Raw genomic sequence first — 25075 nt, forward strand, 5'->3', positions numbered from 1 at the left:
TACTTTCAGCACATGTATCATACTTTTCCTTTATGGGCTTTGGGTTTTGTTATTATTTAAAAAGTCAGCCTGAATGTACTAAAAATATTCTTTACTTTTCCAGCTCTAGTTTGGTTTTTAGCATAGTTATTTAATTCTTCTGAAACTCATTTGTGGATAGTTGAAACAAAGAATGTAACTTTATATTTTTTCCCAAATAAACAGATAATTTCTGTATTATCATCTACTAAGTTCAATAAGATTTTCAAATTCCAATAACATATATATATTTTTTAATTTATTTATTTGTACATACAGAGCTGGGGTACAGGCCAGAGGCTCAGGGGCAGTGAGAGGCTTCACCAGAGACAGAGTGGGGAGCAGAACAGGCAGATCGACGAAGTACACTGCTGAGGGGAGCAGCGAGCAGCGGGCGGGTCAGGAGAGGTCTGCCACGCCATGTGGTCACCTCTGGGGCAGGCGGGAATTGAACTCATGCGGAAGTGGCTTTAGCTTCTTAGTGCTGCGCTTTAACCCGCTGCGCCACCAGGGAGGGCCCAATAACATATTTTTTAATGAAAAATTTAAATATATTCAAAGTAAAGATAGTATGACAAATTCCTAAATACTGATCACCATTTAAGGGCTATCAACATTTTTCCATTTTCTTAACCTTTTTTTTTTTTTCTTTTTGGCTTGAGTATTTTAAAGTAAATTCCAGACAGTGTCACTTCACTCTTGTATACTTTTAGTAAGTCTCTAAAACCTATGAAAAGGCATGTTCATATATATGAAAACATTCACACATGTGCTCATATATGAATACATAATGATGTTTTCCCTAATATTTAAACATCTCAGTTTTCTTTCATTAATATGCTGTCCTTCCACACACTGAAAAGCAGTGGTGGTGATGGATACAGCTTTTTTGTTTTATTATTCTGAAGATATGGTCTCTGAAGATATTTGACCCTTATCCCTAAAACTGTATATATGTAAGATATAATTTAGAGATAGATATATTAGAGTTATGGACCTTAAATTGGGTTATTCTGTTTACCTGAGTGCAAGTTAAGCACATAACCCTTTACAAGCAGAGTATTTTTCTCTGGCTGGAGTGAAATGAGAGATGTATGAAAAGGGTAGTCAGAAAAAACTCCAAGCATGAGAAGGATTAAGTGCACCATTACTGCTAGATCTGAGATGCAGAATCCATGAACAAGGACAGAACAGAGGCTCTAAGAGCTAAAGGGAGCCCCCAGGTAGGAAAAGGGGACCTCAGTCCTAAAAGACCAAGGAAATGGATTCTGACAACAATCTGTATGAATTTGGAAGCAAATTCGGCCCCTGAAGCCAGCCAGATGACACCTTGTTGGGCTGAAGCAGAGAGGACTAGCCGTGTCCATCTAGATTTCTTGATTTATAGAACCATGAGATAATAATTTGTATTGTTTCAAGCCACTAACTTTGGGGTAATTAGTTACAGCAGTTTTATAAATTGAATACAACCATTAAGTATAATGCTTTCTGTACATTTTAGGAGGAAATCCTCATCAGAGTTAAAAAGTTTTTATCCAGATGACTGGGAGTTTTGTTTTATTTTTTAATCACTAAGGAATATTGAATTTTATCATATGCTTTTTTGGCAAATATGAATATAATCACACAATTATTATTTATAATTGTTAATAAATACATTGATCAATTTTCAAAATTGAATTCAATATTGAATTATCCATGCATGATAAGTCATAAATTTAAAACACAGCTAGATAAAATTTTATTGTTTATAATTTTTACAAATTTGTTACATCTTTGTTAAAAATCAAATGACTATGTGTTTATTTAGATGTTTTATCCATTCATCTTTTTTTATATTTTTATTTTTTTACATCATTCCTCATTTTGTGCATTTTTCATCTCAGTTGTAATCCTCATGGGCATCTCTAAGTTTATCTTTACATCAATTGACAATACATCTTGGCTACTATAGGTTTTCTTTTTTAAAACCAGAGAGAGTAAACTCTCCAACTTTATTTTTCAAAATTGTTTTGGCTATTCTAAGTCATTAGAATTTCCATGTTTTTGACAATCTCTACCAAAAAATAAAAAAATAAAAATAAAAATAAAACCCTGCTGGATATGTGACATGGACTGTATTGACTATTTGGAGATAAGTGGTATCTTAAAAATATTGAGATTTTTATTTGACTAGTCAAAATGTCCTTATGCCAGTACTATAATGTCTCAACTACTGTAGATCTGTAGTAAGCTTTGAAGTCATGAAGCATGAGTCCTTCAGCTTTCAAGACTGGTTTGGCAATTTGGAGTTTGTGAGATTCCGCATGAATTTTAGGATGGGATTTTCTATTTTTTCAAAAACATTTGGGATTTTGATAGAGCTTGCTTTGAATATGACAAATTTTGGATGGAATTATCTTTTTATTTTTTTAAAAAAAGATTTATTTACTTACACATACAAGAGCTGGGGTATAGGCCAGACAGGTGGAGGCCTGAGGGGTGGGCTGAGAGGATTTACCACAGACAGAGTGGGGAACAGAACAGGTGGACTGACTGAAATACACTGTTGAGGGAGCAGTGGGCAAGGCATGAGAGGTTTGCCGTTCCATGTGGGTCACTTCCCTGGCTGGGGATTGAACTCCTGCTGCAGTGACTGAGGGTAGCTTCATTGTACTATGATTTAAACCCCTGCACCACGATGGAGGGCCCAAGTATTGTCAATTTTTAACAAATTGATTATGATATGCTTTGGTTTGATTTTTCTTTGTGTTTTAAGCATCTTGGGATTTGCATAGCTCCTTGAATTTATGGGCTTACAGTTTTTATTTTTAATTATGGGCTCTATTTTTTTCAAATGTTTTTCTGACTAATTTTTCTGTCTTTTACAGGAATTTCTTCTTAATGCTCAAAGTATAACAGATCTTGTATCACAGGGTAGTTTAGTTCAGATAGTTTCTATTACCTTTTAAGCTACTCTAATTTTTCACGTCAAATATCATATTTTCAGATCTAGGAGTTCCACCTGGAGCTTTTGTGTAGCTTCCTTTCTTTCCCACTCAATATGTTCACTTAAAAAAAATGAGCTTATTAACTATTCTAAAGTCCACATCTCCAAATTCCATCATCTTTAGCACTTATGGGTCTGCTTTAGCTGATTTTTCTTTTAGTTATGGATTATATTCTCTTCCTTCATTTAATATCTCTAGCAATTTGTATTTGATTCTTGGCACTGTAAATAGTATGCTGTTGAATGCTGGATTTTGTTCTTTCTTTGAAGAACAGTAGACATTTTTCTGGCAAGCAAATAAGTCACTTGTGATCTTTTTGAAAGTGTTTTTAAAAGCTCTATTAGGTTAGTTTCAAAATAGCCTTATTCAACTGTTAATTAGGCTTCACTGTCAATTTACAATCCTTCAGGCACTCTCCTGAATGTCCCATGTTGTACAAGAGTGCTCTTAACTCACGTTGGTCAGAACTTGAATATGTTTAAGTTGTATGTGATTTCTGGGAATTATTCCACTTATATCTCCATTGTCATTCTTTGTCTCTCTTGTGGAATTCTACCCTATGTGTTTGTGGTTCATTATTCAGCAAGAGACTAAAGGGGTGATCAATGTAGATGTTTGAAATTCTTTCTCTGTATCCCCTGCTGCCTGGTACTATGTCCTGAAATTTTAAATCACTTCGGCCTCTCTGAACTATGACCTCTATCACCTCCACTCAGTGGGTCTGTGTTGTTCTGCTTGAGTTTTCTCCTTGCACTGCAATGTGGAAAGTGCCTCCAGGAATAAAAACTGGGAGGTCACATGAGAAACTTAATTATTTTTTGTCTCTCTCAGGTTTTACATTCCTGTTAATGTCTATTGTCCAATGTCTAAAGACATTTGTCTCATATATTTAGACCAGTTTTATAGCTTTATATTTAGAAGGGTAAGTATGATCCCATGTTACTTTACCACAGACAAAACCAGCATTGGTTTTAGTGTTGGGGGCAGGGGGGGGGAAAGCCCTTCATTTTAATGCTTTAAGTATACCTTATTAGATTAACCCCTATCATAAGTCATACTATAAAGAACTGTAAAGGTTGCTGAAATCAGTCTTTACCTCCCAGCAGAAAGATACAACATGTTTGGACAAGAGAGAGAAGAATCCGATTTTTTTAAATCTGAACATTTGCTTTCAAATACAGTCATGCATTCCTGTGCATGTGTGTTGGGGGTGGGGGTAAGCAGTAGATCTCTTTTAGTGTATAAAGCCACAATAATTAATCTCATCACTGTTTATAGAATGTGTGATACATGGGCCTTGTCTCTGTAGTTCACAAAATCTTTGACTTAGATAAGCTGTGTTAGAGAAACTGCAGCAAAGCAGCCTTATCTACCCTCAAATTTGACTTAGATGGCAAGATTCTGGACTTTAAACTGGAATCTGATGCCTATAACTGTGGATCCAAAAAAATCTGTCTTGGAAATGAAAAGTCTACTTCCACATATGCATATTTCTTTCATGGCCAAAAATCACATAATATAGCATCACTAGCCTCTTAGATAATACCTTTTTTTTTAATTATCGTTTTAAATTGAGATATGATTCAAGTACCACAAAATAGAACAGCGAATATAAAGCTTTTCATATATTATGCAACTAGTATGGCTACCTCATCCCAGAATGTTTTGCATCGCTACAAAAAGAAACCCTTCTGGATCCCTTACCAATCATACCTCATTTCACTCTCCAACCCCTAGAAACCATTAACCTATATCTTGACTCTGGATTATATAAATGGAATCATCAAAGTGTAGTCTTCTTGTATCTGGTTTTTCTCACTTGGCATAACATTTTCAAGATCTACATATTGCTACATATTGTAGCATGTACTTCATGCCATTTTAGGCAATACTTTGTAAGCAGATAAATTACAGTGTTGCTGTTAGAGAGTTTAAAGAAATTTTCAAGCTAAGAAGATAGTTGAGATCATCCTGTTGAATGCTGAAAAAAATCTAGACAAGAAAAAGATATAAAGGATATTTTCCAGATAAATAAACTCAGCTCTCTAAATCTGTCTGATACTTGCTTACACTTACCCGTTGTTGGTGAATGATAGTTTTGTGCTCCCGTGCCACCCGTGTGGCCCATTTCCGAGCCTCCTTGTTTAGACTGTGCTCCTCTGTGGTCCCAGTTTCTGATTCTAATTGTCGGCTCTACAACACAAGAGAGAACAGAGAGGAAAGTATTGTTATCTTTATTGAAATCACTATCATTTTGCAGGTGGACCACTGTGCGTTTACTCATCAGCACTCAAAAACGTGACAATGGGAAGCAGTGTATCATGTCACAGAACATTTGCAGAAGACTAGGAGTCCAGTGTGGAACCATAAATGACCACAAGCCTTTTGTCTTATATTGCTGAACATGAAAGATTTATCTCTGGTACTTGGAATAATCCATTCTGGGTCTGAAGGAAGTTAGCTAAACAAAGAAAAAAAATTATGTTAACTTGCTATGACACATGAAATTGTTGCGCAGCCAAAAGATAAAAAGCAAGGGGCCCTGCCTGGTGGCGCAGTGGGTTAAAGCACAGCACTGTGAAGCCAGCTGCAGCAGCTTCAGTATGAGTTTGATTCCTGGCCCCACATGGCGCGGCAGACCTTTTCTATCTTGCCCACTGCTCTCCTCAGCAGGGTACTTTGTTGATCTGCCTGCTATGCTCCCCACTCTGTCTTTGGTGAATCCTCTCACTGCCCTTGCATCTCTGGCCTGTACCCCAGTTCTGTATGCATAAATAAATAAATCTTTTTTTTTAAAAAAGATGAAAAGCAGATTAATGCTTTAAAAAAAGATTTATGCATACAGAACTGGGGTACAGACAGTGAAAGGGTTCACCAGAGACAGAGTGAGGAGCAGAAAGGCAGATGTACTGAAATACACTGCTGAGGGGAGCAGCCGGGCAACAGGAGAGGTCTGCCACGCCATGTGGGTGAGCTCCTTGGCTGGGGATAGAACTCATGCTGCAGTGGCTGCAACAGCTTCACAATGTTGTGCTTTAACCCATTGTGTCACCAGGGAGGGCCACAAATTAATGCTTTCAATGGAATTAAAGAATCATTGGATAAAAGTGTAAAGAAAAAAGTAAAATAATTTACAACTCTCTCTGGCCCTGGAGATACTGGGTTTAATTTAGTTATAGGTTCATCATCAACCTACCACCAAACTTTAAACTAGCGCTTGTCCTTTTGGGTTTTAATATCTTATGAAAGATAGGGGTTATTAGATTAAATGATCACTAAGGAGTTTTTCTAGGTCTCTTCAGAAGCAGAAGGTCTTTTCCCGGAAAGTGTCAACTGAAATACAAGGCAATACTTTTCAGTATGCTTCTTCCTGGTAAAATAATTTCCTTATCTTTTTTGTCTACTTACTAACTCCTACTCATTATTCAATCTCATTTCGCATACTACAGTCTCTGTAAAATCTTCCTTGACCTTTTCAGACAAGATTCAGTGGTGCCATCACTTCTGACATATCTCCGTTATATTAAGCTTTTCACTTGTGGAAAGGTTAATGTCAAGCAACTATCACATTATATGTGACTACTGTATGAATATTTCCTGTTTGCCTTTAGACAATCCGAGGGCCTAAGCATCTCTGCATTCCTGGCAGCTAGCACCATGCCTAGGAATGCATAGAATGCCCTCAGTATAGGTGGATCAAACAACTACAGCTCAAGGATCTGATCCCAAAATAAGGACTACATCACCAGATTACTAGAATGATGCTTTCAGAGATGATGAGAGAATAAATATATCCTGGGAGATTCAGTTTTTAACAGATGAGAAAAGATTATTCTGTGTGGGGAAGAACAGAATGAACAGAAGAGAAAGGGAACTAATTTATTGAGTGTTATGCATCTTAATACAAGTTCTCAAAACTCAATTTATGATTAAAATATTTTGATAGTGCTGAGATTTCAACCTTGCACAGGCCCTATTTCTTTAGTTCTTAAAACAATCCCAAGAGAGACTATTGTCAGTTTATAGGTGTGGAAGTCTAGGGTCCAAAACACTGTTTTTCCAGAAGCCCTAAACCACTAAGCAGTGGATCTAGAGATTGCAGTGAAATTTGACTCAGATTTTTTGTCATCTTTGAAACATTGCACTGTCTTACGGATAATTCTGTTTAGCTAAGCTAGTGTTAATGTTGTTAACATAGAAACAATATTGAAAAAGGCATTACTAGGTAATATAAATTACCTTTCAGTGAAATTTTAGCTAGGCTTTTACTTAGAATTAAGCTATTTTGTGATTTAATTTTATTTTTAGAAAATCAAAGGCCAAACTGTTCCAAATGAGCGTAAGGTGACTTTTAAAATCTAGCAATTTTTTTTTTTAAATTTCCAGTTCTCTTAGAATATTAAAATGTAGAGTTAATTTTATAAAATTATTAAATAAATGCCTGCTAATAAATGCCTGTTAACATAAAGGCACAGAAAAGTCAGACAGGTGAGCATGTGCCTAGGAGGGCAAATTAATAGGAATAGGAAAGTTGCCATTTACATAAGAAACACTCATTATTTTTCAAATCTATTAACGAAAATATAACCATCTGAAAGAGAGAAAAGGTCATGGTCATGTAAGATGAATGAAAACCACTAACATAATAAGATACTAGTATTCCTACCCGATTACAAAAATATATTGCTAGGGATGTCAGGCCTGTCATATGTTAGGAACAATCTTATAAACCCTCATTCAAGGTACTTGTACTTGTTACATTTTTCAGCTAGGGAAAAGGTAGACAGGTTGTATCATGTTAAATATTTTATCCATTATACTTTGTGAAATTTAATAATATATTATTTTTAAAAAAGTATATACAATCTCAGTAAAGTTGACGTGTGGAACTGATGAGAACTCTCAGAAATTTATTTTTTAAATTTACTTATAATAAGTAAATTTACTTATAATGCTATATAAGAACTAGGAGTAGGTCAGAAGTGTGGGGTAGGGAGGGTAGAATATTCACCAGAGACAGACAGGGGAGCAGAACAGGTGGATATACTGAAATACACTGCAAAGGGGAGCAGCAGGCAAGACTGGAGAGGTCTGCTGCACCATGCAGGTCAGCTCCCTGACCCAGGATCGAACTCATGCCACAGTGGCTAGCAGTAGCCAGATAGCGCTGAGACTTTAACCCCTGAGCCATCGGGGTGTTCCTATATTAATTATTCAAGAAAGTTAATTATTATTTGTTCCAAAAAGTACTTTTTCAAGTATAAAACACTGGATCTTTGCAGGCTACTATATTCCTATCACTGTATCACTTGTGTTTCTAGAGGTCCATACTAATGTCATTTTGAAATTAAAATGTTCTGAAAATTAGTTATTTTCTGGTAAGTTGGGAGCCAAAACTCACTGTAGCAAAATCTGATTTGACCTAAAGGGAGCTTGTAGTTTTTATTATACTCGGTGTGCCTACTGATGCATACTGTAAAAACAATGTGTTCAATAAGCTATACCCTGCTGAGGTTGTTATGCAATATGTGGTATATAAAACACCTGAAGAAAATCTGAATTTTAAAACATACCTGGCTCAAAGGCTTTTAAGACATTGTGGATCTCTAACTCACATATTTTAAATATATGACATACTTTGCAGAGGAATGGAGCAATTTTCCTTCTTAGACACACTTCAACTTAGTTAACTATGCTTGGGTAACAGCACTTTCACCTGTAAGTGGGAATTCACTTGGATAACTGGGCTGAGTGTGCCTAGTCTCTAAAGGGAGAATACACTTGAGGATAGTTTGTGTGGCTTGAGCTTTTGGACATTTCTGAAAAACTCTGGACAACAGAGGAAAAGTATATTACAATCTCAGGAAGGTTGAGGTGAGGAACTGATGAGAACTCTCAGAAAGCAGCTCCTTCTCTTGTTTTGGCTTAGAATACCAAAGGTAAATCTGAAAGAAAAATGTGTCCCTGAGTAATTATGTTAAACAAACAAACAAACAAAAAACCAACATGGGCCCTCTTTGGTGGCACAATGGATTAAAGCGCAGCACTATGAATCTAGTCACAGCCACTTCAACACAAGTTTAATCCCCGCCCATGGAGGTGACCCACATGGCACAGCAGACCTTTCCTGTCTCTCCTGCGCTTCCCTCAGCAGTGTTCTTTGTCAATCTGCCTGTGCCTGTTCTGCTCCCCGCTCTGTCTCTGGTGAATCCTTTCACCGCCCCTGAACCTCTGGCCTATAACTCAGTTCTGTATGCATAAATACATAAATCTTAAAAAATAAAACACCACCATGACAAAACCTTTGTGTCAGACACTCTCTAGATGTATCTAGAGAAATGACTAGATGGAACAACTATACAAAGTGGTACTTTTATTTTGGTAGTTCTTATAGAGACTATGGTTTAAGAGCTATCATCATAAGTATGATAAAAAAGGAGCTTTCAGGCTACTGTGTAAACAATACATTACAGCAAGAAATCTATGCAAAGTTCTGGTTAGAGAAGGCACCAGACCAGGAGAAAGGTCTATTTTTTTTATATATATTTACCACATAGGTTTTTCTATTATAAGAAAATATGTCCTTTTTGAAAAGCTGAAGAAATTAGGACAGTTCCTTTTGAACACTTGGGTGTCAGCATCTCCGGTACATTCATGTCTATAATCAGAGCCTTTCATTTGGATTCTATAGCCAGTATATATATAAGAGAATGGTGCCTATTTACCCTGCAGGATTTCCTAGGCATTCTCTATTATAATGCTTCCATTGTTATAAATACAAGATTTCCATTAGCAGAAAGAAGCATCCATAACAATAAGAAATTTCAGTTAATTCCCTGCATGGTATATTGACCCCCTCCCCACAGAGTGTTTTCTAGACAGGACAGTTTTTGTTAAATATTTATTTTAATAGATACATAAAATGCTCACTTATGTAAAACTTTAAGATTCAAAAATCCTAATTACGGGAGTGGGTATTTCATTTAATGTAACTGTTAATCTATAGAAGGGAGAATTAAAAATCAGCATTAGTGGTTAAAATAATGAGAAAAGAATTAAAAATCAGCATTAGTGGTTAAAATAACGGGGAAAAGAGATCATATAATAGACATTTAATGTCTTTTTTGTTACTATTATCTGTGAAGATATTATTTACAGTTTAGGGAATGCAAAGAGGAAAGAGTCTTCTCATCTGCACCAGGAAATCTGGAGGACAGCTTCCTTATTTTTCCTGCCATACTTATCTAAATTTTGTGGATGTGTGTATTTTCCATCCCAGGCTGACCTTGTTTTTTTTTTCATAACATGTGAGAAAATACCCCAAGCACATACATCACTAGTTCTGATAATGGAAGGGAGACAACCTAGATGCATGAAGTACTTAGTGCAAATTATGAATTTATGATAAGAGGAGTAAGAATGGACATTAATAATCAGCTTCTGGCTACTATTTATTCTACACAGATTTCCTTTTAGGTTATAAACTGCTGAAAGAGAGGCTTAATGATATCTACCTTTTGGAATAAAAAGGGAAGGGAGAAGTCCTAAGAGACTTTCAGTGATCAATTCAATAACAGAGTTAAGAGCTGGGAACCATAATTGCAAATATGTCACAAGATTTCATAATCCTGTGATATCGTCTGTATTTAATATTTTCTAATACCCTGTAGCAATTAGTGGCAAAACTAAGTAATCTTCTCTATGTAATCCAAAGGTCTAGGCAAAATAATTATTAAGTGAATGAAAAAAAAATGAATGTGTTAAACTCATAAACACTACAGATTCTTAATTCAAGTTATACAATTCAAAACAAAATTAACAGATAATGTCTTGAGCCTTATCATATGACTGTCTTGCTTGAAAACATTCCATTGTTCTCCATATATCACTATATATATAGTCCAAACAAAATCTGGCTATAACCTACAATGTCAGTCAACTTCTCCCTTGCAAAGGAGCAATGCATTTTCAAACTTTCTGGCTCCCTCATTTACTGAGTGATCTTCAGCAAACCTCATTTATTTGTTCGATTTTTTATTAATGATGTACTACTATTTTACATGCTTGTTTGTTTGTTTTTTTTCCCCACCATATAGGTTTTCCCCACTCAGGTATGGTGGCCAGTTTTCCCACCACCAAAACACCCACAGTCCTCCACTACGGTCTGCTGCACTTCCTACCCACCACTGTGTTTTCTCCCCTCTCCTTGAAGTAACAACGAATACCCTCCTTTATTGCAGCAATTTTACCTTCATTTCCTTAACTATAAAATGAGGATTAAAAATGAACCTATAAAATAGGGTTGCTGTGAAGACTGCATGAGCTAATGTATGTAATACAAATAGAAATATGCCTAGTGTGAAATAAATATCCAATGAATATCACCTATTATTTTTATTATTTTTAACTGCTGTTTTCCTGACATGTTTGCCAATCACTGTGGAGTAAATGTCAACTTCATCTTTAAGATCTACTCTATAAGAAGACAAACAATCCAGTAAAAAAAGATTTGAATATTTTACCAAAATACATGAATCACTATTATAAGGTCATGAAAGAGACGTCATGTTTTAGTCATTAGGTTAACATAAATCAAAACCAAAATGAGATATTATTTCACACACTATAAAGGCTATAATCAGACAGATAATAATAATAAAAAAATGGTGGTGAAGATGGAGAAATGAGAATACATAAATGTAAAATGGTGCAGCCTTTTGGAAAAGGTTGGCAGTTTCTTTTTTTCTTAAAGATTTATTTATTTATGCACACAGGAGCTGGATGCAGGCCAAAGGTGTGGGAATTGAGAGAATTCACTAGAGACAGAGTAGGGAGCAGAACAGGCAAACTGCAGAAATATATTTCTGAGAGGAGCAGCAGGTGAGACAGGAGAAATCTGCTTTACCATGTGGGTCACCTCCCTGGCTGGGGATCAAACTTGTGCTGCAGTGGCTGTGGGTAGTTTCATAGTGCTGAGACTTGATCCTCTGTACTACCAGGGAGGCCCCAGGTTGGCAGTTTATTAGAAACAAGTTTATCAGCAACTCAAAAGAAATAAAAACATATTAATACAAGACTTACACACACAAATGTTAATAGCAGTATTAATAGCAATAGCCCAAAGTGAGTTACAACCTAAATCTCAATCAACTGATGAACAGATAAACAAAGTGTGGTATATTCATATAATAGAATACATATAATATGCATCAATAAAAAGAAACATACTTGATACATTCTATTACACTAAAGAACCTCGAAAATATTATGCTAAGTGAAAGAAGCAAGATATAAGAGATTCAATTTATGTGAAACATCTAGAAAAGGCAAAACCAAAGAAAATAAACTGGGATGAGATAAGACTAGGAATTAATAGTAAATTGAACAGAGGCATCTTATTTGAGTTTTGAAAATGTTCTAAAATTTATGATGATGGTTGTAAACTTGGTAAATTTAAAAACACTGAATAGTAAACTTGAAAATGAGTGGTTTATAGATATACCTATAAAGTTATAACAAAATCACACTATATCAGGATGCAGTAAGTGTACCCAGCATTGGACACCAATAGTATGCTACTGTGTACAGGATTTGCCATTCACGTATGTCATGTGGGGGCTGCAGCTTAATAATGAGTAGCTTCTGTCTTCAGCAACTTCTGAGTTGTTGGTACATACTCTAGGGGCTTAGTGTCTGTTGAACTGAAATGGGATAGAAACAACAGTCTTTTCAGAAAACAACAGAAGATAGGGTGATTAGTCCTTCCTACATGTCCTACATCTACCTTGCAATAAGAGTAAATAAATGGGCACTGACAGGTGTTCTAGTCCATGATGGGCTGAGTATTACTAACTCTAAGAGGAAACCAAAAGAGCAGGTAAATAGTGGCTCCATGGTCAATGAAAGACTAGTACAATACTGAGAAAAAAGAACCATTTGGGACTGTATTCTTTGTGGGCAGTAAGAATACTTACTTTATAACAAAGCAATTACACAAAAATATTTAAAAAATTTTCAATGTAATTATTTGAAAGGCCTTCTAATGGTTGACAATTTGGCATGATTTCAATGAAAATAGGGGCATTTGTATATTCCTTGTGAAAAAATTAATTGTACCCTGAGTGTTAGACATTTCTTCTCAAAAAACAGAATAGCATGCAGAAAGAACACTAATATTGCAAACAAGACAGTAAAGTATCATTAATTCACTGTATGATTCAGAACAAGTCTCTTTTTCTTTCTAGGTTTCAGTTTCCTTCCCCTTTAAAAAAGGTAAGATGAGCGCTGAAGTTTTTTCCAGCACTCCTGTTGAGGAAAACTAAGGTTTTCATTAAGCAAAAGCTATTTCAGATAAGATGAAAAACATGAGCAATTCAACTTTTCACTATAAACAGGAAAGGAAATCCCTGATTTATGAGGGAAAATAGAAAGCCCCAGCTTAAGCATTTGGCAGCTCCTAATATATACATGTGCACACACGCACACACACACACGCACACAGCTTTTCCCCCAATATTGGGTCCCACCCGTCATTAACATGCAAACCCACACATCCCATCCCTCCCACCTTTGACCCCCATATACCTCAGCTATGGTCATTCTCAGAGCACTGACAGGGGAGAGCTCAATATCCACCAGTTGGGCGGCTTTTAAACTCTGCCCAGTAAAGATTGCACAAGGACAGAAAATAGCATAGAGTTAGAACTTAAGGCAAACAGGGACACACAGCTAAGAACATTTAGCACAGTGTCTAGAAACAAAAGGATTTCGAATTGTAGTTGGACTATGGACAAAGGACATGAAAGTCACTGTCAATCTGATTCTTTTCTGAGGAAAATGAGCAAAAATAAAACAATCTCAAATTAGTCACATTTTTAACTCAAGCTTGGCAATTTTGCCCACATCCTGTATCTTCTATTGCTCTGCTTCACTCCTCCCAGACTTCAAAGAAGTCAAATTATAGGACAGTGTCACTGGGTCATTAAGCAAAAGTTACTTTATTAAAAAAAAAAAAAGCAAACAAACCACTACTCTAAAGGGTTATAATCAGGGAAATGCTGGCTTTTGACTTTCTTTCTTTCTTTTTTTTTTTTTTTAAGATTTATTTATTTATTTATGCTTACAGAACTGGGGTATAGGCCAGAGGTGGTGTAGGTGAGAGGATTCACCAGAGACAGAGTGGGGAACAGAACAGACAGATGGATGAAATACACTGCTGAGGGTAGCAGCGGGCGGGTCAGAAAAGGTCTGCCACACCGTGTGGGTCAGCTCCCTGGCCAGGGATCGAACTCATGCTGCAATGGCTTTGTAGAGCTTCATAATGTGGTGCTTTGCACCACCAGGGAGAGCCCGCTTCCGACATTCTTAATATAGCCTCTAACAGGGTTACTTAAAATTTGGTAATTATAATTAAAAAAAAAAAGGTATTTCCATCCAAGGAAAGGTTATAATTAAACTATATGTCATAAATTCTGGTTCTGTTTCTAGGGTTTCTAAACCTTATTAATCTAACTTGATTTCCTTCTTGCTTGTCTACATTAAAAGACTGAGCTAAGCCATGCCACTATGTGCACCCTCACCTTGTAGAAATTAAGTATCTTTTTTATGTTATTGAATTAGCATTTCAGTTTTTAAAAATCAAACAATGGAAAACATTTTTTTCACAGAGTAAATGAAGCTAAAAATGTATGAATGTTTACTTTCTAAAAGTTGCCAATTGTGTCAATAATGTAACATTCTAAGAAATATGAAAGGAATGATAAAAGTCCTGTAAATTTTTATAAAACCAATAAAAACAGATACATGCACATTTTCATTATTATATCTGCCTGTTCTATTTTGGTTAAAATTTAATCACTGGTTTCTTTGGAATGGAATACATGTTAAGAGTTTTGTGAGTATAAACTATATATTTAAGTTGAAAATAATTTTTATTGAATCTTTTTTCTTCTTTCCTCAGTTCAGTTTTTAGATTTTCAGTAACTTCTCACAATTCACCCCTATTTAGTAGAAAGCTGTTAGCATAAAATACTAGCATAGAATGTTAATAACATTCTAAAAAGAGGAAATGTCACAGTTTCTCTGTATCCTGTTTTATTATAGAATTAACAATACACTGTGTTTTCTATTTCAAGGATGATAGTTATTTGAGGACAAACAGAGCTTAAAAAAAAAATGAAAGTCTGAAATTCCCTTACAGTGTCACTGTCACAAGGCTGGAACTGGAAGGGCTGAGGTTTGTGGAATACAGCATTCTCTTGCAAAAACAGCTGAAGATTGTAGTCCCGTACCACCTAAAGAGAAAATAAAATAGCTTTAATAAAATTAAAATGTGTCATATTTACATTTTAAAGTGAATTATTCTGCAGTTTTCAAAAATAAAAAGCAATCAATACTATGTTGTTAAAAAGAAGTTAAAATTACACATTTCCTCCCCTTTTTATGAGTGTTACTAAAGTTTTGCAATTTCTCAAGAATCTAAATTTGGAAAGTACTAGTTTAGAAACTAGCCTAGATTTTGGGATTAGACAATATGTAGTATTTTTTTGTGAGCAAAAAGGGAGCTAGTCTGCAAAATACCATTCCTTTTTAATGGGGGAGGTGCAATTATGAAGCACTAATCTCCTAAGGCTCTCCCAGCTCTCACCTATTTCATGAATCTCGTGAAGTCTGTTCTGCAAAGATTGCTACTTATTAGGAAACTGTCAGAGAAACCTATCCATAATTCATAGCAAAGTGTAGTATCTTTATAGTACTTTTTCTAGGTTACATTCAATTCACCATTTTAAAGCATAATAAGACAGACTTTAAAAGTTATTTATACAGGCCCTCCCTGGTGGCGCCGTGGGTTAAAGCACAGCATTAAGAAGCTAAAGCCACTTCCACATGAGTTCGATCCCCACCTGCCCCGGAGGTGACCACATGGCACAGCAGATCTCTCCTGACCCGCCCGCTGCTCCCCTCAGCAGTGTACTTCGTAGATCTGCTTGTTATGCTCCCTGCTCTGTCTCTGGTGAATCCTATCACCCTCCACATCTCTGGCCTGTACCCCAGTTCTGTATGAATAAATAAATCAGTCTTTAAAAAAAAGTTATTTATACAGAAGGTGAATTCTGATGCAAAGAAAGTGGTAAAACAAGTAGCACAGAAAGCCATCTGAAAAGAATTCAATGAATTGTATGCCATGGGAAGTAGAAATCAACAACATTTGATAGTGCAGAAATCCATTTTCTATTTTGCTATACTGCTTACCTTTTACTTAACTTTGTAGTATATTTACAGTTCATAAACACTTCTGCCAGAGGATGGGCAGAATAAGGAAAAATGTTTAAAGCAGTTCTGTAGATTTTTTTTAAAAATTTATTTATGCATACAAAATTGGGGTAGAAGCCAGAGTTGCAGGAGTGGTGAGAGGATTCACCAGAGTGAGAAGCAGAACAAGTAGACTGAGGAAGTACACTGTTGAGGGAAGCAGCAGGTGGGACAGGAGAGGTCTGCCGTGCCATGTGGGTCAGCTCCCTGAATGGGGATCAAACTTGTGCTGCAGTGGCTGTGATAGCTTTATAGTGCTGTGCTTTAACCCACTGCACCACCAGAGAGGGCCTAGCAAAAGGATTAATTGAGGAAATGGAGAGAAAGAAGGTATATTTTGCATTTTATCCTTTAGCACAATACTAGTTCTCTATTGTTTCCCTGCCCCAATTCAACAACTGACTTATGGAGAAAGTTTACCATGGCCAATGTTCAATGAAAGGATGGGGGAAATATTTAGAGAGATGAATAAAGATGAATGAACAAGGTTACCATCTTCAAGTTAGACTGGTAACTGGGAGAAACAAAAAGGTTACAAATTATTAAGTGTGATTGAAGTATGAAGAGTGTACTAAGAGAGCACAAACAAGGAGGGTATTTAATTTATACTTAAGTGCAATGGAGTAAGGAGTGATAGAGAAAATTTAATCAAGGAAGGATGACTGAATAAGCATATCTATTTTTTTTGTGTTTTGTTCTTTTTCTTGATTCCATATTTAAGCTAAAATAGATGTGAAAACTAACTATTTGCCATGGAGAGAAAGCTAAAAGGATCATCCTTCCATTTTCTAGCCTATCCTTTTGGTAGTTACAAACCTTTTTTGTTTCAGCTGTCTTTATAGGGAAATTTTAACTATCTGCTATGGAAATTTTCAAGCACATATGAAAGTTGAGACAACAATGTCACGATCCCTCCCTTCCCTCTACCCTCCTGGCCCCATGTACTCATCACCCAACTTCTTAAAACATCCCCTCATCGCCCACCTTGTTTCATCTATACATCTACTACCTCTTCAACCCTTACTATATCAAAACATACTAAACATATAATTTAATAATAAAATATTTTCTAAAATATGATATCTGAATTATAAAGGCTCTTTCAGAAACATATTCTTGTTAAAATTTATAATAAAGTGGATGGACTGAGGGTTCTTGGGTGTGATGTAGTAACACCTGAAGGAGAACCTAGACCTAAAACATAAATAACAATGCAAATTAATAATTCAACAAAAAATAATACTTATAAATTAACTAATGTTAAAATTACCCTGTTTCATATTTTTAAGATTTTCTAAGTCAGGTGAAAATAAAGCCATCACAATGCAGCAGGATGATGTTGCATAAGTTTCTATTCATATATTGATTTCTTTCTCTTATCTCCCCCATGCAATCTATCTGTAAAAGAAAGTGGATTTCAGCGTGGTAGAATTTCTTTCCCATAGTCTGAACACCTGGAATGTTCTGTTTCCTGTATTTCCTATAAATTAATGCCTGATTGAATTCAAGTTTTTGGTTTTTGGCAGTATTTTGTTTTTTGGTGGTATTTACTTTCATGAAGAGGCTTGCCTCTGACTTGCTTCTTTGTACGATAGTAACAACTTTAGTGGGCTGAATGGTCATTTATGTCCTGTGTGCTACTTCTTTTAGAAAAAGGCCTTTGCTGACACAGCTAAGTTAAAGATTTTGAGATAGGAGATAATTCTGGATTCCTTGGACCTAAATTCAATGTTAAGGAGCCTTATAAAAGACACACAAAAGAAAACAGAGGAGGGGGCAATGTGTCCACAGAGACAAAATAGATTGATGAAACCATAATGCAAAAAATGTCTGAAGCCACTAGAAGCCACAGGAGGTAAGGGACAGATTCTCCCCTGAAGCCTTTGGAGAGAATCAGAGGGTCATGCTGACCCTTTGATTTCAGATTTTTGGCCTCTAGAACTTGGAGGGAATACATTTATGTGGTTTTAAGCCACACAGCTTAAGTATGCATAGCAACGCTAGAAAAACTAGTAAAATGTCTATGATTTTCAGTTCCCTGACAAGTGATGATGGACATTTTTTCATGTCCCATTAACCATCCGTGTCTTCTTTGGAAGTGTCTACTTTGTGTCTGCACATATTTTGATTGGGTTTTTGGTTTTCTATTTGGTGAGTTGTGTGACTTCTTTGTAGATCTTGGATAGTAGCCCCCTGTGAGATTTTCCCCCCCATTCAGCAGGGTATCTTTTTGTACCATCTCATACCTGTGATACTGGCCCATATCAAAAAGTCCTGGAAAACAAGCATTGGCGAGGATGTGGGAAAAAAGGGAACCCTTGTACACTGTTGGTAGGGATGTAGAATAGACTGGTCTAGTCCCAATGTAAAACAGTGTGAAGCTTTCTCAATGTTTTAGAAATAGATCTACCACATGATTTAGCAATTCTACTCCTAGGTATTTACCTGAGGAACACGAAAACACGAATTCTAAGAGATAAATGCATGTCTCCATTCATAGTAGCACTACTTACAACAGCCAAGTTAAGTATCAACGTAAGTGCCCAAGTTTAGATGTGTGGATTAAGAAGACAAGGTACACACACACACACACACACACACACACACACACACACACACACACACACACCCCAAATACTACTCAGCTATCCAAAAATGCGATTTCTTGATATTTGTGACAACATGGGTAGCAATGAAATGGAAATAAGTGAAATAAGCGAGGAGGAAAAAAATAGAGTGATTTCTCTCATATGTGGAATACAGGGAAACAAAGTCACACAAAATCAAGCCAAGTACAAACCCTAGCCATGTGACTATATCACCGAGGCTACCAGAAAGGGATTGGAAAGGTGGAAAAAGGAAGGTGGTAGGGAGCTCAATGCACATGGTGGAGGATTATGGCCTCTGTGGTAGGTGTGGTATAGTAACATATATTGGAAGAGGTGGGATCCTACAACTCTGAATCATATATAGTGTGGCAAACCAGTTACCTTAATAAAAATAAAAGAAAACAGCCTATGAGGATGAAAGCCTAAATCATTATGGGTTGCCAACAGTAGAGATTTTAATTTTTTTCTATCATTCTATAAGGAATTCTGACAATCCATTTTATTTAATAGTAGGAATGCTTCTATAAAACAAACTTTTTAACCATTTAGTTAACTTGAGATGCAGCCTGTATAAGGAAGGGTGTCTTATATTCTTTTGTTATCTAGATTTTACAACTCAAATTGAGTTTTTTCCCTGGCAACATCAAAGAATGGCTAATTATAGCTTGAATAAATTATTATTATTATGAAGTAATGGATTAAAAATACTTAATGTCTTCACTTACTGACCTTATTATCATTATTCTTGCTAAAATTCCTATCTTTGGCCAACAATATCACATCCTGAGTGCTTCTGACACAACCTAGTAAAGGGTTTGATAATTTTGATAGTGTCTTGCTTTCTATTATGACAAAATATTTAAGGATTACTTTCATGCTCCTGATTTAGAATCAGTCCTGTTACTATTTTTTGTAAGGTGAGTAAATATTTATAGAACAACATCTGGACATTAGAGGCACAGTTTAATCGCCAGTCTCCCCTCTCTCAAACATTTCATTTTGAAAGTAAACTGCAAAATGAAAAATTGTATTTTCCATAATTGCAGTAAATGTCAAAACCAGAAAATAAACACTGGTACAATGCATAAAGCTTAGATTTCACCAGTGATACATGCACTCATTTATGCGTGTATGTATGTGCAAGTGTAGAGGTCTATGCAGTTTTAACAAGTTGGGTTCCTCAAACCATTTATTTATTTATTTTGAGGTGTAATTTTATTTTTTAAAAATAAATATATGTATTTATGTCTTCATTTACCTAATTATCTTAATTTTTGCTAAAATTCCTATCTTTAGCCAATAATATCACTTTATAATAGCTAAGACTCCTCCCCCTGACCAAGCAATTTTTAACTCCCCTGGGGTCATACGAAGCTCTAAAAGTAACCATGATGCTGGATTTTATCATTCCCCCCCCCCCTTTAAATAGTACTCCTGTATATCATCTATCTCAAAATGATACTGCTTTCCTGGTCATGTTTGAATAAATTACATTTTTGCGTATTCTTTTGCATAATATTAATTTCTGAATTTAATCTGTATTAATGCATGAATCTACAGATCTTTAACTTTACTGCTGTAGGGAGTCCATTATTTAAATTATTGTCAGTAGACAGTCAGTTGTTTCTAACTTTTCAACTCATAAAAAAAGTTCTTATGAACATTCTTCTAAAAGTCTCCTGGTACACATGTCTAAGAAATTCTCTAGGATACACTCCCAGGAATGGAACTGCTGAATCATAAGTTAAAAGCATCTTTAACTTGACTAAGTAATGTCAAGTGTTCTCAAATTAGATGGACCAATTTGTAACATTTATTATTTCTATTCCTTGATTTCTTCCAGTACTATTTTTCAAATTAGTAATATATAAGTCTTCATACTTATATACTGGTTAAATTTATGCCCAAGTAATTTATCCTTCAGATGATATTGTTAGTTGAGATTTGTTTTCTTAATTTTCTTTTGGCTCATTAACTAGTGGTATAGGCCCTCCCAGGTGGCGCAGCGGGTTAAAGCTGCTGCATTGAGAAGCTGAAGCCACTTATACATGAGTTAGATTCCCGCCTGCCCCGGAGGTGACCACATGGTGCAGCAGACCTCTCCGACCCGCCCGCTGCTCCCCTCAGCAGTGTACTTTGTCGATCCGCCTGTTCTGCTCCCCACACTGTCTCTGGTGAAGCCTCTCACCACCCCTGAGCCTCTGGCCTGTACCCCAGTTCTGTATGTACAAATAAATAAATCTTTAAAAAAAAAAACAAAAACTAGTGGTATATAGAAACACAATTGATTTTTGTGTTTTGGTTGATTCCTGAAACTCTGCTTATTAGCAATGTTTATTTATTAAAAAATAAATTTATAAAAAATTGGTTTATTAGCACTGGTACTTTTTTTTTGTGAAAAGAGGCACACACAGTTTTGTTAATGAATTTATCTAAATATAATCATGTCACCTGCAAATATAGATAATTTTACTTCTTCTTTTTCTTTCTAACTGCTCTAACACTTCTAATACAATGGTGAAGAGCAGTAGTGAAAGTGGAGATCTTTGTCCTGTTCCAAATTTGCAGGAGGGACCTTACAGTCTTTTGCCATTAAGTCTTATATTAGCTATAAGTTTTTCATAAATGTATTCACTCCTAATTTGTTGTTGTTTCTTAAAATCATAACATAGTATTGAATTTTGTCAAATGCTTTTTTGTTGTCTTTTGAGATGATCATGTGACTTTCCTCCTTCACCTTATTAAATTTGATTTTTTAGTTAGTCTTCAAGGTATTGAGAATAACATTTTAATTTCCAAGGAATAAGAGAGTAACATTGTTATTTTCTGAATTGTTAAAAAGAACTATTATTAATAGGTTGGAGTTAACCTTAAGACAGAAAGCAATCACACGTTAATAAACTACAAGGCCAGCAGAAGGACGTTTGGAGTTATTATCTGAAAGAAAAATATCTATGACCACATCTGCTTCAGTTACATACACAAGCATTTCATGAAATATTAAGGAGAAAAGCAAACTTCATAAATAATTAAAATGAAACAAAAGCTCTTATTTCCCTTCAGGGAATGAAAGAGCCAGAGAACACTATAAAATTTACTGTATGTCAATATGAATTACCTCTCAAATATCTTTGAGAATCTATACAGTTACAATTTTGAGATGTGTGTGTGGGAAAAATGGATCTCTCCCTTATACCTCTCACACAAGAGAAAGTAATAATGGTGAATTGCAAGAAAATGTTTGAAACTTAGAGAGTTTCAAACTTCTTTTTGGGCTATCAGATCCTGGGTTGCTTGTAGCAGTATAACAAGAGCAGCATAATAATGGCTTTGTAACAGCAAAACAAATGGTGTAACACTTGTTGGTGTGAACTCTCATGGTACTTGGAACAAAAGGGTACATCTCCCAGCTACATAATTCTTATTAAATTTTTATTATGAATACTTTCAATCTAAACATAAAAGCAGCTCATTTATTCCTTAACCCTGAGTAGCAAGATACTCATATGAATGAAAACAAAAGAAAATGAAGACCGGCTTCTTTTTGTGTCCAAACCAATTAATGAGGTTTTAATTTATTTTGTATGAAAATAATATAAGCAAAAGAGATAACATAGTACAGCAGTGAACAGGGGTAGCACTATATGCAAGTATACTTTGTCAGATATGCCACAAACTTCCTGAGTTCACTTTTCACCCTATAAAATGAGCAGGATAACTAATACTAATCTCAAGATAGGCTAAACTTCCTAGAAAATTCTTAAGTGCTATGTAAAATATACATATATATTTAAATAATGTATATCTACCTGTTTTATAAGCTAAGATAGTGTATGCACTCTAACTTATTCTTGGAAAAAGAGATTTCAAAGAATTTTGGTGGGACAACCTCTTGTATGCAATAAAATGTAATAAAATATAATTTCTAATAAAATTAAACTTGAAAAATGTTATCCTATTACATACTCCAATGTACAGAAACTGAAAAACTCACTTCTAAGTAACTCATGCTAAGAGAAGGGGGATGAAACAACATAAAGCCTTACATATATCACAGAATGTAGTTAAAGCAAAAGAGAATTTATTTCATCATTAAATGGATTTACTTCAAAACAGGAAAGACTGAAAATATAGAACTTAGTAGAAAAAGAACAAGAACACAAACTGTAATAAAGAAGAAAGAAATAATGAATATAAAGGCAGATTAAGGTAACAGAAAACAACACTGAAAACAGAAAAACTAGTCCTTAGAAAAGATTAAGTAGACTGGTAAGTCTGACCAAATATAGAGAAAACACATCAATATTAGAAATAAGTAAGGAGAAAACAATAGAGGCAAGCAAGTTTATATGCAAGCTGACTTCAAATTTGATAAATGGAATGGGTAGTTATCTAGGAAAGTATGTTACCAAAATGTACTAAAAAAAAGAAAACATGAATGGACAAAAAAATAATTTGATCACTAGTTAAAACTCACCATTCCATAAGAGGAACAAAGTCAGGATTTTTTATAAAAAATTACAAATGTACATACATTAGACTAAAAGAAAAAATAGTGAAGAAACACCCATATACTCAGTACTTATATTCTGTAATTAAAGTTTTGCTAAATTTGCTTTCACATATAGCTATCTGTTCTTTTTTCTATGTATTAAAACCTTTTTTTAAATCTTTTACTGAATTGTAGGGGTAAAATTATAAGAAAATAGAATTATGACAGGATTTCAAAGCTCCAGACGAGTGATATTTTCATATCCATATCAACCTAACATGTTAAATGTTTTTCCAAAAAATAGAATTGGAGCTGAAAGCAAGATTTAATAAAACAAGAAAACAGGTGTTCAAGAAGAAGAATCTTGTGTCCCTTTTCATTCCTGTCTTTGAATAATGTCTTGTGAGATACCCTAATTCCTTTCCAATTTCTGAATGCACTGGCCAGTTCCTGCCAAAAGGTACGTGAACTGGCTCTTTTAAAATAGCAGTTATAAAATGAATTTCTATTTCTATTATATTTATATTTCTATAAATATATGCAGTTAGTCAGGAAACATTTACTATACACTTAATTTATCAGAAAGAAAATAACATTTACTAATTACAGGAACAATTTCTCTTCCAAAGGTATGTTTCTTCACTTACAAGATCTGTAAGATCTTGAAGAAAAGCAATTTCATTTATTTTCTTTGTACATGATGTGACATCATTAGCAAGGCTGATGGATGTCAAGACTTTTGAATGAAATGACTACTATCAAAGAAAGAGAGCATATAGATGGGAAGGCTAATTTTTCAAAAACAACATTTATTTCTTTATTGATTACAAAATGTTACTTTTCCCTTTGTGTCTCTATTAGTTTTTGCACTGACACATGAACTAGTGCACTGAGCAAGCCTGCATTATTATTGTCCTTTTTACCATCACGTCAACTTATCAATGGGAACAGAACACCCTCTAGCTTTGTTAGAAGGAATACTGTTTCTAGGAAATTTGTCTTTTAAGTATCTTTTAATATTATTGGCACTTTTGTTTATATGCAAAACCACTATAGATTTTAAAATAGATTACATCAAAATACTGCACCATAAGTAACTCACCTTGTTGGAGGTTTCTAATAAAAACTGGAATGTGTTCTGCACAGCTTGGCATGTCTCTAGTTCAGTACGGCTGAAGGCTATTAAATAATCCTTGAGGTGATCATACACATTTCCATCAAGAGCCTGTAAAAGAGAGTCAACCAAAGCAAATTATGATAAAATTCTGACACATAATGTCTTCTTTCTAAAAGGTAAATTCAGTCTAAAAACTATTAATAATAAATGACAAAAGATGTAGACTGTTTATATAATTTTAAATACAAACACTAAGCAATCACCCGGGTAAGTATTTACTCTCTCTAATAAAAAGGAACCAAAATATGGTAAAATCCAGTATTAGCAAAGCTATGGCAACAGAATTAAACTTGGAGACAAAATAGTTGGTTCTTATCTCTATTAATAGTACCAACTTTGGCCCTCCCTGGTGGCGCAGCGGGTTAAAGCACTGCACTGAGAATCTGAAGCCACTTCCACATGAGTTTGATTCCCACCTGCCCCCGAGGTGACCACATGGCGTGGCAGACCTCTCCTGACCCGCCTGCTGCTCCCCTCA

At 35.2% G+C, this 25075-nt stretch overlaps 1 protein-coding gene across 2 annotated transcripts in view; it reads right to left on the minus strand.

Annotated features, from left to right (window-relative positions):
* FCHSD2 (FCH and double SH3 domains 2) overlaps window positions 1-25075 on the minus strand; it is a 200915-nt gene that overhangs the window by 39430 nt on the left and 136410 nt on the right. Inside the window, exons 9-12 of one of the 2 annotated variants that reach the window (XM_004683176.2) lie at window positions 24523-24645; window positions 15206-15301; window positions 13593-13664; window positions 5085-5201 (exon numbers count right to left, since the gene is read on the minus strand). In XM_004683176.2, coding sequence (XP_004683233.1) covers window positions 5085-5201; window positions 13593-13664; window positions 15206-15301; window positions 24523-24645 — 408 coding nt within the window. The remainder of the gene's footprint in view (window positions 1-5084; window positions 5202-13592; window positions 13665-15205; window positions 15302-24522; window positions 24646-25075) is intronic. The other variant, XM_004683177.2, reaches the window with a different exon arrangement.

Source organism: Condylura cristata, unplaced genomic scaffold, assembly GCF_000260355.1.
Source record: "Condylura cristata isolate star-nosed mole 26May11 unplaced genomic scaffold, ConCri1.0 scaffold00015, whole genome shotgun sequence".
Taxonomy (NCBI): domain Eukaryota; kingdom Metazoa; phylum Chordata; class Mammalia; order Eulipotyphla; family Talpidae; genus Condylura; species Condylura cristata.